Source organism: Hemiscyllium ocellatum, chromosome 8 (assembly GCF_020745735.1).
Source record: "Hemiscyllium ocellatum isolate sHemOce1 chromosome 8, sHemOce1.pat.X.cur, whole genome shotgun sequence".
Lineage (NCBI taxonomy): Eukaryota > Metazoa > Chordata > Chondrichthyes > Orectolobiformes > Hemiscylliidae > Hemiscyllium > Hemiscyllium ocellatum.
The window spans coordinates 77,953,222-77,970,759 of NC_083408.1; the positions used below are offsets into that span (position 1 = coordinate 77,953,222).

The following is a 17,538-nucleotide window of genomic DNA, read 5'->3' on the forward strand; positions in this document are numbered from 1 at the left end:
TTATTTAGGCCCTGTTTCCAATCCACTAATTTCCTTGGTACTTTCTACACATTATCCTCACTTAGAAAAACATAACCAGTCAGCATGGCTTCATGAAGGGGAAATTATACCTCTTCAAAATTTGAATATATCTTTCAGGTAACAAGCAGGCTGGATAAAGGCAAAATACTTGATGTACTTTATTAGATTTTCAGAAGGCATTTCATCATGCACCACAGATTAAGGTAAGAGTGGTGTTGTACGGAGTATATTAGCATAGAGAGAGGACTGGCTAACAAATAGGATGAGGAGTTGGGATAAGGAGGGAGCTTTCAGGACTGCAAGCTGTAAATAGTGGAGTGACAGGGATCAGTGCCGAGGCCACAATTATTTACGATATATATTAATGACTTGGTGAGGAGCTGAACGTTTAAATTTAGAAAGATATCAGAAATCTGCAGCACAGTGATTTTGGAATCTTTCTGCATGAATCACAAATAGCTAGCATACAAGTTCAGCAGATAAAAAGAAAGGTCAACAGAATGTCAGCCTTCATTTCAAAGAAATTGGAGTACAAAAATAGGAAGATTCTGGCAAAACTTTACCAGGCATTAGTCACACCACAGGTAAATACGGTGAGCAGTGTTGGCTTTCTTAAAGGGAGCTATCCAGGTATTGAAGGCAGTCCAAAAAGGTTCCTTAGATAGATCCCATGTGTGGAGGGACTGTCTTACAAGGACAGGTCACGAAGACTGAGCCTATACTAATACGCATTTATAAGAATGAGAGATGATCTTATTGAATCATTACAAGCTTTTTTGGGGACTTGATAGATTGGGACCAGAGGACCACCTCTTCTTAGAATAAGAGGGTCAACCTATTTGAGAGAGATGAGAAATTTCTTCTCAGGGTAGAAAATTTGTGGAATCTTTTACCATAAAGAACTGTAAAGGCTGGGTCATAAAGTGTATTCAAGGTGGAGATAAACAATTTTTTTTAAAAATCAAGGACTCAAGCAGTATGGGTGAAAAAGGTAGGAAAATGAACTTGAGGATTATCAGATCAGCCAGGATCTCAATGAATTAAGAGTAGACTTGATGGTCTGAATGATGGATTGGGCCAGCAACATCTCTTCCCATATTTTGAAAGACCAACACTTTCAACTAGCTTGTATCTGGCCACAATACAAACCACCCTTCTGAAATCCCTCAAGTTCCAAAATCCCATATGGTTCAGTCCCAACGTTTCCACTTTTGCGACATTAGAGGTGATACTCTTGACCACAGTTTTTGCCACATAGAAGTGCTTTGATTATTTAAACGTCTATTGAAGTAAAATGAAATTCAATTTCAACAGTTGAAAGCCTTCTGGGTACAGTATTCCTACTAATAAAGTCAGGTGCTTCCATCATTTCAAACATGCATGAACGCTTTAGGTTAGCTTTTCAGACTTTATAAAAACAATTTATACACAAAGATATAACAAATCGGTCTTATGAGACACTTGGTTTAAAACAATGGTTTATTTCTTTGTAATCATTCTTTTCATGTACTTTAGTTGGATATCAACTCAGAAAGAAAATAATCTAGAAAGAAGAAAACAACCATTTTAAGCTTACTTAGAATTAAACAGCCACTTAGATTTCAAATTTAAAGGTGAAACAAATAACAGAACAAAAAACAATGCTGTCTTGTGAGGTGACGATTTGTTCCTCAAATGTCTCAGCACAGAAAGCATTCTAACACATTTTGCCCACATTAAGAAATGAACTTTTTCATGGTATTTTGAACAACTGCTTTTACTTTAGTGAAATTAGTATGTGCTGTGCCCTGGTAATAGGTATTTTCTTGACACGCAACGTAGAATTCAGTTTTGTTTAATGTGATTTGTAGCACAGCAATTGTCAAAGTTCCTAACGTATGTACTTGATGTGATTTCGTAATTTTGTTTTACTCTACAAAGTTATTTTAAGCAATTTCAAATGTAGATTTTGACCAATGTACCACTTGACATCAAATGTTTCATAATTGTTTTCCTCCCAAATAAAAACGTGATTAGTTGGCTACTTGATATTTATGGTTATGATCACACAACACCAGGTTATAGTCCATCAGGTTTATTAGGAAGCACTAGCTTTCATTACCTGCTCCTTTATCAGGTGGTTATGGAGTACAAGATAAAACGCAGGTTTATTTGGAAGCACTAGCTCTGAAAGCTACTGCTTCCAAATAAAGTAGTTGGACTATAACCTGGTGTTGAGAGATTTTTTAACTGTGTACACCCCAGTCCAACACTGGCACCTCCAAATTATAGTTATGATCGTTATATTACTGTTCCAATCTTTACAAACACAAAGTTATGTCAGTATCTTACTACCATTTTTACAGTTTTAGTCTTAGAAAAATACAGGGATTTAATGTTGTTTCACTGTAGCAAAATTTGAGTGCATAGTGAGAAGTTAGAAGTATAATTTTGTACAAGGGGCACACACAGTTTTCCCAGTTTTCTTTGTTCCTTTGCTGCTCTTTAATTTGCACCCCTTCCTCTTCATGGATGCAAAAGATATAATATGAAGTAATAAAGTTTCTTAAAAGTTTAAAGTATGCAGCGCAATATTCAAAGCAGTATTGTAATATTACCATTTCTCACTGTGGAACCCATGGTATATATGTTCAAAAACCTTAGAAATAATCACATAATTACCTCAGTTAAAATTAGCAGTAACAGGCATTAAAATATAAATCTGCAATATAAACACACTGACTTTTTAAAAAAGAACATTATCCTATTGAGCACATCAAGAGGCTATATAAAAAACATGCTCAATTGATTGCAAACTAAATCCTTACTTTTTTTTTGAAATTCTGGCAAACATTACTACATATATCAGCAGCAACCCATAAAGCAAATTTAACAAACTTAATTTAGAAAATTCTAAATGCTGGGATATTACTCCCAGAAAGGACTAATAAAAGGTTTGAATTTCAGGTAAATATTCATGTAGAAATTGTAAACACCCATTCTTACATAGAAACATGCATAGACTCAAATGACTTTAATAAACCCAACGGGTCTGTATAGCATGTTGAGCTTAACCCATTCTGTGCTAAATAAGCAAGAATTCCTTATGGTTAGCACAACAGATAATGCAACGAGTTTGACGATTTAGCTGTGCCACTGTTCAGTACCTGAATATGATCAGTTTCAATCCAGTAACTGCAATATTCAAGTATAAGGTCTCTCCATTCTTGATATTGAAAGTACTATTCTAAAATACTGTACAGCAAAAAAAATCTTAAATAAAAACAGATCAATGTTTCTTTTCATGAATATGCGAATAAAAGACCCTAATTTACCTTCAAGTTTCCTCAGACTGGGAGGTATGTTTAAAGTCTACAATACACAGTCCAAAACTGCAGTTTAAGTACCCAATAATTTAGAGACAATTCAGACATCCATTTCCTGTATGCCAGTTAGTATGCTATACCATCCTGGCATTCACATTTAATCATAAAAACCTGTGAGGAAAGTAATAAAGATGCATCCAATGGCAGTCACAGTTCCAAAAATATACACATCATTAATGCCCTGGAGACATTAGTCATGAACTGCTTAAATGGAGATAACAGAGATTCACAAGCACTTTTGTGAATTCTCATTTTGTTTTTAAAAGAATGACGTCAAATCAAATAACTTTCTATGACTTCCAGGAGTAGCAGAAGCTGTCCTGGTGGCAGAGACAGGGTAAGGCAGAAGCGTTCATTTGTGAATATTGTAGCTTTTTTGGTGTCAAGCTAGCTGGTCCTGATGAGTTTTGTGGAGGTGGTTGGTTGAAGTTTGGCATCATCGGATGGCCTGGACTAAACAGTAGTCAGCATAGCATGTTCAAATCACTGACTGTGCATTACTCTCAGGATGCAGAATGATATCTCACATCAAGCACAGAGGGAGTCTGAAAAATATTGTTTTTAAAAAGTTGTTACATGTGCAGAATTTCATAAATAATTACACAAACTTTAAGGATTTCATGAAAGGCTGAGATTTTGTCAGTTTAACAATGTTTCTCCCTCTGCAGATATTGTTAGGCCTGCTGAAAGTTTCCAGAATTGTGTACTTATTTTAAGCTTTGACCATTTGGCCAGGAAATCACAGCCTTACCCAAAGTGACATCCACAGTTATGTATGTCACACTGCAATTCATGCTCCAAAGCAAAACATTACAGATGCTGGAAATATTCAGGAAGTCAGGCAATATCTGTTTATGAGAAACAGAATTAGAATTTCAGTTTGATGACTTTAAGTCAAAAAGGTAAGAATTCAATAGTTTTACAAACGTAGGAAATAATGTAGCAGGAATAGACCATGTTGCACCTTTAGTCTGCTCTGCATTCATTATGGGTCTGAAGGAATTTGATAGGGTAGATGTTAAGAGGTTGTTTCCCTTGGTTGAAAAATCTACAAGACAGGCATGGACACAGGATAATGACTGATCATTTTCAGACAGAGATGAGGAATTTCATATTTGAACCTTAGCTCTCGAGTCCTTAACACCAAAATTCTGTCTTAGCCTTAAACATATTCAGCGATGGAGCATTCACAATCTTTTAGGGTGAAAAATTTTGGAAATTCACAGTGAAGAAATTTCTCATTAGTTCTGAGATGATGAGACTACCTGTCTTTAAAATGGCTACTACGTCAAGTCCCTCAGAATTTTCAGGTCAGCTCTCATTTTTATAAACACCAGAGAGTATAAGCCAAACTTACTTAGTTTATAAATGGATCAATCCGCGGATTCTAGAAACCAATTTAATGAACCTTCACTGCACTACCTCCAATGCAAGTATATCCTTCTCGATGTATGGACCAAAACTATGCACAGATTTGTCATTATCTCCCAATGTCCTGCACAACTGATGGAAAACCTTTCTTACACTTTTACTCCAAAATCTTTGCAAAAAAGGCCAATGTCATTTGTCGTCTTAAATGCTTGTTGTATCTGTACAGTAACTGTGCTGTTATGAGTTTTACGTAAACAAGGTGGGGGTGGGGTGGTTCTCTAAAGGAAAAGCATGGGAGCCATAGTCATGATCTAAAATTGTTGAACTTAATGCCGAGTCTGGAAAATCAAAATGTTTCACTGTAAACTCAGGCAATGTTCGTAGAGATTGAGCTTCATTGGAATAGTGTAGGAGACTGAAAACAAATTCATAATGGAACAAAGAATTAAAAATGACAAGCAACTGGAAACTCAGGGTTGATGTGCAGATTGAATGGAAGTGTTCAACAAAGCAAATGATCCGGTTTACATTTGATCTCCAGAATGTATTAAGTACTGCATTGAGTGTAACAAATACAAAAAGCATAAATAAATCATTGTTCTCTTGGAAGGATTTAGTAGTAATTTTACATTGACAGGTCCTTTAGACTCATTTCCTTCTTTATCCATCTCATTACATTTGACTTGCACCATGTTTTTGTAATGTAACCACTTCCACTGTCACAAAATGCACTTTTCCCCCTCTCAGCTTCTAGATTTGCTTCAAAACTATTACAGCTGTGACATTTTCCAGTTCTGATGCAAGTTTACTGATTTGAAAGTGGTTAACTTGCTCTCAGTCCACAGATGCTGCTTCACCTGCTGATAAACACCATGTTTTCTGTACTTATTGCATAGCTACATGCACATTTACTTTCGCTAATTTTCGACTTAAACATTTCAGATAAACATTATATTTTTTCAGCTTACTGCAATATTTTATAACCAATTACGTGTAAGCCTTTTCTATTATTAAACTTGTAGACAACCATACCCATCATTTTTTAAAATTATTACCGAACACCACTTGGGTCTAACCAAGAAGCCTCAGTCTTTGAAGAAACACAAAACATATGTTGCCATTCTGAAATAAAAGCATCAAATGCTGGTAATACTCAAAAGGTCTGGAAGCATTTTTGGAAAGGAGTTAATACCTCAGGTCTGTGACCTGTGAATGGCTTAATCATTAAACTTGATGGATATGTGCATCATCCTTTTGATCTTCTAGAATCTACAACAGATGCAATGCTCATATTATACTGAATGCCAATTATTAGTCATAATGACAAAGGCAGCCATTCATTATGATGAGCTCAGGCTGGTTCTCTGTAGAGCAGTCCAGTCAGTTCTATTCTTCTGCTTTATGCCTATAGTCTTGCATGTTTGTTTTCCTCGTGCTCATCCAATTTCAATTAGAAATTCACCTTCACATAGAGTCATAGAGATGTACAGCATGGAAACAGACCCTTCGGTCCAACCCGTCCATGCCGACCAGACATCCCAACCCAATCTAGTCCCACCTGCTAGCACCTGGTCCATATCCCTCCAAACCCTTCCTATTCATATAACCATCCAAATGCCTCCTAAATTCTGCATTTGTACCAGTCTCCACCACTTCCTCTAGCAGCTCATTCCATACACGCACCACCCTCTGTGAAAAAGTTGCCCCTTAGGTCTCTTTTATATCTTTCCCCTCTCACCACAAGCCTATGCCCTCTAGTTCTGGACTTCCCGACTCCAGGTCTATTTATCCTATCCATGCCCCTCAATTTTGTAAACCTCTATAAGGTCATCTTTTCTAAAGAGCGGTGACTACGACTGGGTGCAAATATTCTACTTGTAAGCCAACCAAAACTTTTTAAAAGGTTCAGCATAATATCCTTGCTTTTGCACTCAATATCTTTATTTTGTGAACTCAATATATCCTCCCATCAGAGATCGATACATAGCTCTCCAGGTCCCTCTATCCTTGCATATTCTTTAAAGAAGTGTACCACTAAATTTATATTGCCTCTCCCCAAACTGCTAAAATGCATCAGTTCAAACTTGCATATTAAATTACATCTGTTATCGGTCTACCCATGACATATGGTCCAGGGTGAGGAGAGAACGCACAGTGCTGTGAGAAAGGGAATGACAAGATTTTGATCCAAGAGTGAAGGAACGCTGGTTCAGGCTGATGTGAGAATTTGCAGGTATGGTACTCCCATGGAGGAGAAAGTGAGGTCTGCAGATGCTGGAGATCAGAGCTGAAAATGTGTTGCTGGAAAAGCGCAGCAGGTCAGGCAGCATCCAAGGAACAGGAGAGTCGACGTTTCGGGCATAAGCCTGATTCCTGATGAAGGGCTTATGCCCGAAACGTCGACTCTCCTGTTCCTAGGATGCTGCCTGACCTGCTGCGCTTTTCCAGCAACAGTTTCAGCTCTGGTACTCCCATGCCAGCTGCATACATCCTTCTCGGTGGTAGAGGTAGGGAGTTTAGAATGTTCTGTTGAAGGAGCCTTGTTGAGCTGTTGTGCACCACTGAGAGGCAATCCTAAAGCAGGGTGCTGATCAAACCAAATGCTTTGTCTTAAACGGTTTTGACCTTTAAAGATATTTGGAGCCACACTGAAAATGGCAAGTGGACAGTATCCCTTCACATTTCTAATTTATGCCTTGCAGATAGAGGACAAATTGCAGGTGTTACATGGAAGGTATTTTTTGCAGAATTGAAAGCCTCTGATCTGCTCTTGTAGCCATAGCATTTATTTTTTTTTTAAGATTAGATTACTTACAGTGTGTAAACAGACCCTTCGGCCCAACAAGTCCACACCGACCCGCCGAAGCGCAACCCACCCAGACCCATTCCCCTACATTTACCCCTTCACCTAACGCTACAGCAAGTTAGCATGGTCAATTCACCTAACCTGCACATTTTTGGATTGTGGGAGGAAACTGGAGCACCCGGAGGAAACCCACGCAGACACGGGGAGAATGTGCAAACTCCACACAGAGTTGCCTGAGGTGGGAATTGAACCCAGGTCTCTGGCGCTGTGAAGTAGCAGTGCTAACCACTGTGCCACCCATGTCTTTTCCAGTACACTTTCTGGTCAATGGTAATACGCAGGATGGCGATAGTGGGAGATTCAACGATAGTAATGCCATTGAATGTCAAAGGACAAATGGTTAAATGCTCTCATTATTTTGGATTGCACCATGTAGAATCTGTATGGGTGGAGGTAAGAAATAAAAAGGGGAAAATATTGCATTTCATGTATAAGTCAACCCCTTACTTTGGCTAAAAATCTTGTATTTTCCATATATCTTGTGTATAAGTCAATTCTACTATATCACATTATAAACCTCTCATTAAGGGAAAGTTATTGTTTGGCACGTATATGACAGGAAAGTTACTCGCCACTTGTCAACCAAAACCTAGATGTCAGCAGGTCTTGCTGCACTTGGACACAGCTGCTTTGGTACCTCAGGAATCACTAACAATGACCAGTGAAAATCTTATTATGGAGATGGTCATTAATGAAGCAGCTGAAGATGATCAGACTTAGGACACTACCATGATGAATTTCTGCAATTGTGCCCTATAATTGACGAGCGAATTCCAAAAACTATAATTGTCTCCCAATGCTGTAGACAGACTCTCTCTCTCTCCTCCTTCACCCCTTCCCCCGCCTCCAAAAATAAAAATCACGTTTGTTACAGTTGTTTTGGGATCCTCTATGTCCAACTTGATCAAATGCCACTTTAACGTTAAGGGCAGTCATTCACACGTGACCTCAAATTCTACTCCTCTGGCTGTTTTTGGTCTCTGGAGATAATGAAATCTGGAGCGAAATAGCCCTGGTAAGACCCAAATTGAGTTTCAGTGAGCTAATTATTGCTATAGAAGTGTCACTTTTAATAGTACCACAAACAATCTGATATATTATTTTGCAGATCAGAGAAGACTCGTGGGAGAGTTTTTGGCAAGTTTAGATGCATCCTGCCCTTTGTGGACACAGCCACGTAATTTTTCATATTTTATGGTTGATATTACTAATTCTGGAACACAAGTCTTCAATCTCATGCTGAATGTTGTCAGTGACCATCCTATTTTTTTTTGTAATATCAAGTGCGTTCAGCCATTTCTTGATATCATGTGAATTGAAGTTGCTGAAAGTTGGCATCTGAGGTTTGGAGATCCTTAACAAGAGAGACCAAAGCTGGAGACTTAAATATTCAGGGAATGTGACTTTACCAAAGGACAAACTGGAAGAGAAAGGTGGTGTGGTGACTTTATTAGCATAACATGGAATTAGTATGTTACTAAGAAATTATTTTGGATTGCACCATGTAGAATCTGTATGGGTGGAGGTAAGAAATAAAAAGGGGAAAATATTGCATTTCATGTATAAGTCAACTCCTTACTTTGGCTAAAAATCTTGTATTTTCCATATATCTTGTGTATAAGTCAATTCTACTATATCACATTATAAACCTCTTACAAAGGAAACTGCATGCTCCCATTAACTTATTTTGCTGAAATTTCATAGATTTTTCAGAAAATATCTGCATAATGAAGAAAATAAGTCAATGTTCCCATTAACCCACTTGAATGAAATTGCATTCATTCATTCATTCATACCAATTACTCTACTTATCATTCTTTGTTTACTACTAGTATATCGCATCTCTATTCATTCATAATTCTATTTCCCGCACTTGGTTTACTACAGCACATTTTGATTCATTCATTCATTCAGACTGTTACTGAGTCTATCAGCACTTATTGCCCTTTATTTACTATACATCCGATAGCTAATATTATTGAAAGGTTAATCATTTTAATTGTGCCATTATATCGGAATTAAAAAAAATGAAATATATTAGCTACATACTGGTCTATCTTTAATTCTTTGACATTTCAATATACTGCTTTGTTCAATTCCAAAATAATGAGGAATAACTCCAAAATCCACTCAGGTAGAGGATTTTATGGGATACACTGTACCTCTTTTAAAATTCAATTTCATATTAATAAGTGTTGATGTAATTATTCTAAGTTAATTTACAATCCATGCGCTCTCTAGAATGATAGAGTGGGCATACAGTTTAAGTTTCATTTCTTTAACTTGAGCACAGTTTGTGGTGTGAGCCGCTGTGTAACACTGCCTTCTCCCAACACATTCAGTGGCTACTGTCCCCCTCTTTTTCTCCCCCCACCACACATTTGGTGCTAGGCTACGGAACCTCCAGTGCCTCCCATCAGCAAGGCCCTACATAGGCGCATGGCAGGGAGGCAGTGCTGGTCACCTACCTCCAATGACATCACTGCCTGCCAATCAGAACGCCCACCTGCTTGACGATGGACAGAAGATTAGGATTCAGAAACTATTTAGGATTGTTCTTTACCCAGGATTAGTTGTGTGATCAAATAGACTTCTGCAAATAATATGGTATTTCGAACTAGAGCAAGAATTTCAGCCCCTCGAAAACAATACTTCATGTATAAGTTAACCCCCCAATTTCAGTTTTAAAAATTCTTCGAAAGTGGATAAGCCAGCCATGGTTAACCAAGAAAGTTAAGGAGAGTATCAAATTGAAAATAAAAACATATACCATGACAACGATGAGTAGTAAATCAGAGGATTGGGAAAGTTTTAAAAGCTTAAAAAATGATTAAAAATGGGAGACTATAAATTATGACGACAAGCTGGAAAATAATATAAAAATGGACAGTAAGAGTTTAAATATATAAAAAGTAAGTGAGGTGCCAAAGTTAACATAGGCTCATTCTTATAAACAATGGGGTCTCACTGCATGAATCCGACAAAGCTGGAATCCAAGTTCAACATAAGATAAGAAAATGAATGCTGGCCTTTATTTCAACAGGAATGGAGTTTTTTTTTAAAAAAGGAATGTCTTGCTAAAACTATACAAGCAACAACTGGAATACTGTAAACAATTTGTTCCTTTTGTCCAAGGAACGATATACCGATATTGGAAGCTCCCACACAATGTTCACTCAATTGAACACTGATTTGGGGGGGGCGGGGGGGATGGATTATTTTAATGAGGAAAAGTGGACTTGTACTCAACAGAATTTAGAAGAATCAGGGCACTTTACTGAAACATGTATGATTCAATACAAGGTGGTACAGTGGGACAGTGGTTAGCAATGCTGCCTTACTGTATCAGAGAACCGAATTCGATTCCAGCCTCAGGTGAGCGCATGTGTGGAATTTGCACGCTCACCATGTGTCTGCATTTCCACCAGGTGGTCTGGTTTCCACCCACAGTCCAAGCGTGCTGGATGAGCCATGCTAAACAAAAATTGCCAATTTACACACAGATAAAGTATTCCACTTTTAGACGCCACACACAACATCCTTGTCAAGGCTATTTTACCAAGGCTCCAAAATGCATTACATTCAAGTCTAATCAACTATTTAAGGCAAAAGCTGGTGACTTGCCTCTTCCTCCTCCTCAGAAAGTTTCATAACAACATCTGGAGAGTTTTGAGGTTTGTCAGCAATGTTTGCACTCTCTTCTCTGCTACCATGTTCCGCTTCCCACTCCTGCAGAACCTCTTCGAGATTGAAACGACGGCGATAATTCACAAAGAAGTTTCTCACTTGTACTACTGTCTTATTGCCAATTACATCTGAAATAGCTTGGAAATCCCGGCCATATTTCCTTATTGCTGTGGGCAAGAAAGAACTCGACTAAATAACAAAGAAGCAATGCATTTTAGCTAACATTCTTATTTTCATTTCATGCTGAAACATAAATCCAAGAATAATTCACTTACCCTGCACAGCTAGTAGTTGCTCTTCAGTTGTCCAACGAGCATTAATTTTCTGATTCGCCTGAAGAGCAAATTTGCATTTAGAGTTTTAAAGTATTCCCCCACAACTAATTACTTACAATTGAAGGACAGTAATTTTTTAAGCAAATATGACAGAATAATTTAAGGACAGCAATGTTTTACCAAGATAAATATTATAAAATATACCTTTTGAATACATTTTGGCAACAATAGTTAGACCAAATGAGCAAGAGCAGAAGTAGGCCATTCAGCCCATGGAGTCTGCTCCATCATTCAATGAGATCATGGCTGGCTTGATAACCCTCAACTCCACTTTTCTACCTTTTCTGTATAAATTTGGATCCCCTTACTAATTAATAACCTCTCTCAGCTTTGAATATACTTAATGACCCAGTCTTCACAGACCTCGGTGGTAAGGAATGCCATAGATTCACTAACCTCAAAAGAAATTCCTCATCTGAGATTCTATCTGTTGGTGTGAAACTCTACAACAAGTGGACCAACCTTATCATACAAGATAGCCTCTCATTCTAAAGCAAGTATAGCCTGTTTCTTCAAAAAAAATCTCCAAATTCAGGACTTTTTGAATCTTTTGTGGACTACCTTCAATGCCAATTTATCTTTCCTTGGATAAAGGGACCAAAACTGGTCACAATAAGTTGAAGTCAGTACAGCACAAGACCATTTTGCTCTTATTCATACATTTGGAGACTTAAGTCCACTTAAACATGGTTGTCAAGACCTTGCTTTAATCTCAGCTGAAAGACAGATTTGAAATCGAAAACTATGATTCAGCATTACATTCAGTGTCAGTCCACATTTGAACTGGGAATGGACCAAGGATCAAATCTACAATCTTTTGACTTACGAGACAGAGAACCACTAAATAGAGAAACTAATTCAGTCATGTGCTTTAAATTGCAATTACAAATTTTAGACAATTCTTATTACAAATCTGTAATCTACTAAATGTTAACACAACAGTGTGACAACATGCCTTAAAAAATTGGAAATGTGGGTGATTGGACAACACACCAGTAAAGGTTTTTCAAAACACTGACTACTAGGAGGGTCATAATTTCTTCAAACGCTATGAATTTCCCATACCGGTTTAACCTAAATTTAAGATTCGAACGGGTGCAAAAGCATGCTAAACATGCATAAATGCTGCTAAATTTCTAACAAAGAGCCACATTATTTCCCTCTAGATTTCATAAAACTCTTGGACTTCTTCCATTTTGACAGCTCATTTCAACCCCAAAACGAACCTAAACCAATTGACCCATTAATGTCCACTGACTCTCCTTCAAAAAAAAAACACACCTGCACTTCCAAAAGATACTCATACAAAAAGGTGCACAAAACCATACAAAAGGTTTCATAAAAAAAATCATAAACAAAAACACAAATAGAAGGTAGCCCTGACTTGGAAACTAAATGGTTTGGTAAATAGAAGGTAATGGGTGAAGGAAAAAAAAAGTGAAAAATAATTGGTGGGCTGAAACAATACAGAAGAATATCTATGCAGCTCCTATTATATAGAATGTAGAATGTATTATATAGAATACAGCACATGTCCCAAAAGAATCTGTCCTGGGACTTCAACATGTCACATTTATTAATAACTTGGATGAAAAATTCCAGAGTTGTTATCTGCAATAGACACTGGGTTAGGGGGAACAGCAAATGATGAGCTACAAGTTACAAAATGGTTCCAATTTGAATCAAAAAAGACAAGTCAACATTTTCAAAATGGCAAAACATAAGGAACTGTAGAGCAACAGAGAGGTTTACAAACCCAGATATGTATATCAACAGAAGCTTATGAACATATGTAAAAGGTAATAAAATTGTGTTGTGATCTGATTTTAACTGAAAGACTGTATTCAATTTTGGGCATTGCATCCTCCCAAGAATAGATCGGTCTTAAAGCAGGTGCTGTACAGATTCAGCACAATAGCATCTTGTTTAAAATAGAAGGATAAGTTGCACAAACTTGGCTTACATTTTCAAGTGAAGCAAACTGAGGAGTAGTTTGATCAAGGTGTTTCAAATGCTAAAAAGGATTTGAATAGAGAGAAACAATTTCCTCTGGTGGGGAAATCAAGAATGAGATATGAAATTATAAAATTAGAGTTCATTGCTTAAGGAGTCAAATCAGAAAGCATTTTCACACAAAAATGATTAGAAAATGTGGGTGTTTGGATACTATCTGAAAGTTAAACTGCTTATCAAATACAATTCTTCTCACTATTCAATATTTTTGAGAGATAAAATTAGCATAAATAACAAAAATAGTTTAGTTTTAAAATAAAACTGGTCAGTTGAAGAGGTGGACTTGTCCTAAGTATAACTTTCTTGTAGATGAATTCATCATCCTCTAAAGCATAGACCTGTTACACTGTTCATTAGTGATCAACACATAGGGCCAGGATACTGGTCAGTGTTGGCCTGGGATCACTAGCTTATCTGAAGTAATTATGTTGCTTGGTCAGAAAAGAAAAAAAGACTAACAAGATAATTTAACAAACAGTGGGACACTAAGGCTTTGCACAATGTGACACTGCCTATCTGTAGGTTTAAACTAAGTGTCATCAACCCACCCTGTAATCTTAAGATTATATGGATTGAAGAATGGATTTTATTGTAATTTAAAATTCTTAGTATGCTGGGGAGGCACAGGCAAATATATACTATTCCTTGATTTTATTCAATAAGGTGAACAATTCCTTACCTCAGGTGGCTTGAATTCCTCTATCCCACCGTCTAATTTTTGTTTGAGAGCACCATTTATCTGTTTCACATTTTGGATCTAGAATATTAGATTTTAATGACCCAATAAACAAAGAGTCACTGATAAAACTGTCAAAGATAGACTAAGAGAGATTTAATTTATATATTACATAGCCTTCCCAGAGATTATACTCCTATTAGCACTACAGACAAAGCATGACTATTTTCTTGCCTCCTTATATTCTGAAGCCATCAACTCCTTGCAGGTGTACATCTCCAAGGACACAATGTACTATTTCACCTTGCTCAAGTTGTCATTCTTGATTGATAAGCTTAAAAAAGTATGAGTGCTAGCAGGCCATTACCCACAGACCCAAAGGTGACTTGATTGCTCTGGACATCACACACAAATACTTTTTGGGGAGAATTCACTGATGGTAAATCAACAGTGTGAACAGTAGCTACTTTATTCTCCCTAATCTAATAAACAGCATGGATTACAGCTTATAATATCCTATCCGAGCACGATGAGTTGAATGCCCACGTTCTATGCTGCATCATTCTATGAAATCAGCTTAATGGTTGGACATCAAACCAGAGGGCTTCATATGCTGTATGTTTCAAGACTTTTGACCATTTTTGTGCTGAAAAAATTTAGAAATTACCTGAAATCTATTTTACAAGAACAGCGTATAACCACATTCTTCTTGTAAACAGGTGTGAAATGACATGTAACTAAGTTGATCATATACAATTATTGAGAAAATAAGCAATTTGGTGTTTCGTTTCCACAACTGATGAATACCTCTCACCACTGTGTGGTAAAGCTTTGAGTGCTGTGATTGATTATTTATGAATTTAGCAGGAGCTCAGATACCAAAAAAGCCTTTGCAACAGAAGCCAAAAGTGGAAGAAGAAAGGTTCCAGAGAAGACATGCTCATGGAAGCAAAGTTCAGAGCCATCTTGTAAGACAAACAAGATGACCCACTGAAGCAGGGTAGTACATTGTGCATGTAACCTTCATGCAATTACACTAATATATGTTGACTAAGTAAATCTGATCATAACTGCTGCTTTGTATATTCACTCAACTTTGAAATAAATGGCACAACAATTCAAGCCTTGCCTCAAGAGATTAAAGACATGCACAAATATATTTATATTTCAAGTCAAATGGGTAGGTTCCATTGTTACACAATTGGGTCTGCATTGTACAATAGTAAATACAGTAAAATCGCCTTATCCAGCAAGCACCAGGGTTGGGTGGTGCCTGTAAATTAACATTGGCAGTTAGCCAGTCAATTAATAATTCAACTATTTGGAGGATAGACTGCAGGCAGTATTTTTACAATCATTTCAGATTGACATAACATTTTATATAGCAACCTTGAATCCTGTTATATTTAAAAATTCAAGATTCAAAACAAGATTCTGATTTTTCGCCCCTAAATATTCTAGTCAAACACTTTGACACAGTCCATCTATCTGTTATTATGATATCATAAGGACGTAATGTTATCCAACCCAGTGCTTGATTTTCAATGGCAAACTCCTGGAGTGCCACTTAAAATTTATAAGTGCTGCATGTGCTGTTTTTAGTGCTTGGGTGCAAGTCTCTATATATGTTTTGTGAGGAATCCTTTGTAGCAATTTAGAAATCCTGTTTTTACATATACCCAGAGAAGGTACATTTTGTATTGGGAATGGGAAATACTGTTTGGTGGAGCGCCCCAATCCGAGGAGCTAGATATTGTGACTTTTACTGTACAGGGCTTTCAAAATCAAAGATGTAAAGCTACTCAGGACTGGCTGACACCTATAAACAAACATTGTTTTGTCCATCCAGAACTTCTGGTCTAGTTACAAATAACTCACCCCTTTGTTGACTACACTGCAAGAGGGCTAAGAAAATACTATTAAATACACCAACAAAAATTCCTGGGCAAACTCAGCAGGTCTGGCAGTAACTTTGGTGAGAAAGCAGAGTTAATGTTTCATGTTCAGTGACCTTCAGAATGGGACCCAAAATTTCTATTAATGGTTCTCACTTCCAGCATCTGCAGTTCTTTGGGTTTTTTTTGTTTACTAGTATTAAATATTTCCATTCTTTAATCAATGACACTTGATTGCTGTTTCAAGTCAATCCAAAGTGTTCATGGATGATATTACGTGAAATCAATTTTTATAAATATTGTTGTGAAATGATACAAGTCAAACACTTCTGCAGAAACTACTACTTTTACAAATTAATGATCATAAATCTAACTTTGCAAAATGATCCATACATGCAAGGAACTAGCTCAGCATTTAACCTACATTTCCATCAGATTTTTTTCTTTTTAAAATTTACCAAGGGTATTTGAGAAAATAGTAATCTTCATTGTTTATACATTAACTAGCTTCATTCCAAACAGAATCAGACAGGGAACAGCAACGATGTTTGGTTAATAAAGGGCCCTTCACCTGGAATTGACATGCATTTACACTTTTAGTCTTGTGTCGGAAAAGCAAGCGTGGAAATCATTAAGTATTATAATGAAATGCAATTTTTGTAACTGAAGATCCAGTTTAATAGCCAGGAATAGCAATGATCCTAGCTGATTGTAAACATAACTAATTTTCCCTGCTGCGTTCCTAATATTGGGGTGGGTAAAGAGTGGAATTGGAAAAAGCATAGCAAGTCAAGCAGCAACAGAGGAGAAGGGGAGTAAATGTTTCAGGTTGAAACTTTTCATCAGGACAAATACTTTAATACTGCATTCCTAATATTGTAAGTATAATACTATATGTTTATATTGGAAAGTCAAACAAGTTTTCTTATAAAAGTTTGAGAAGTTACGAGAAAGGAATTCTGAAATTAACTGAAATGAAGAAGTTGCAGAGCTTACTTGACGTTTAAGTGAGACTAATTCCATATCAAGTTGTCTGAGAACTGTGTTAGCAGCACCAGAGCTCGTAGATAATGCATCAAGATCCTCTTGAATCAGGAACATCCCTCTTGGAGGTTTCTGACTTATTCTTTGCTTTCCTTGAACAGTTCTTGTGTCCTTTTTGGGTGGGACGCTTTTCACAGTTTGAGATCCCTGCTATAAGATAAAAGGGAACACATTGGAATCATAAGGTGCAGAAAAAAAGCAGAATCTTACAGAACAAGAGAGCGCTACAGTAGTTTTCTATCATGCCTGCACTGTCTCTGAAAAA

General features: G+C 37.0%; 1 protein-coding gene across 3 annotated transcripts in view; it reads right to left on the bottom strand.

The window, feature by feature from the left end:
- Positions 1 to 1,486: 1,486 nt before the first annotated feature.
- The window catches only part of rcor1 (REST corepressor 1), a 124,449-nt gene continuing 108,397 nt past the window's right edge, over positions 1,487 to 17,538 (bottom strand). Inside the window, exons 8-12 of one of the 3 annotated variants that reach the window (XM_060829250.1) lie at positions 17,226 to 17,420; positions 14,338 to 14,415; positions 11,586 to 11,643; positions 11,248 to 11,477; positions 1,487 to 3,931 (exon numbers count right to left, since the gene is read on the bottom strand). In XM_060829250.1, coding sequence (XP_060685233.1) covers positions 3,890 to 3,931; positions 11,248 to 11,477; positions 11,586 to 11,643; positions 14,338 to 14,415; positions 17,226 to 17,420 — 603 coding nt within the window. In that variant the 3' untranslated portion in view covers positions 1,487 to 3,889. Of the gene's footprint in view, positions 3,932 to 11,247; positions 11,478 to 11,585; positions 11,644 to 14,337; positions 14,416 to 17,225; positions 17,424 to 17,538 lie in introns of all 3 variants that reach the window. The other 2 variants (XM_060829249.1, XM_060829251.1) reach the window with 2 other exon arrangements.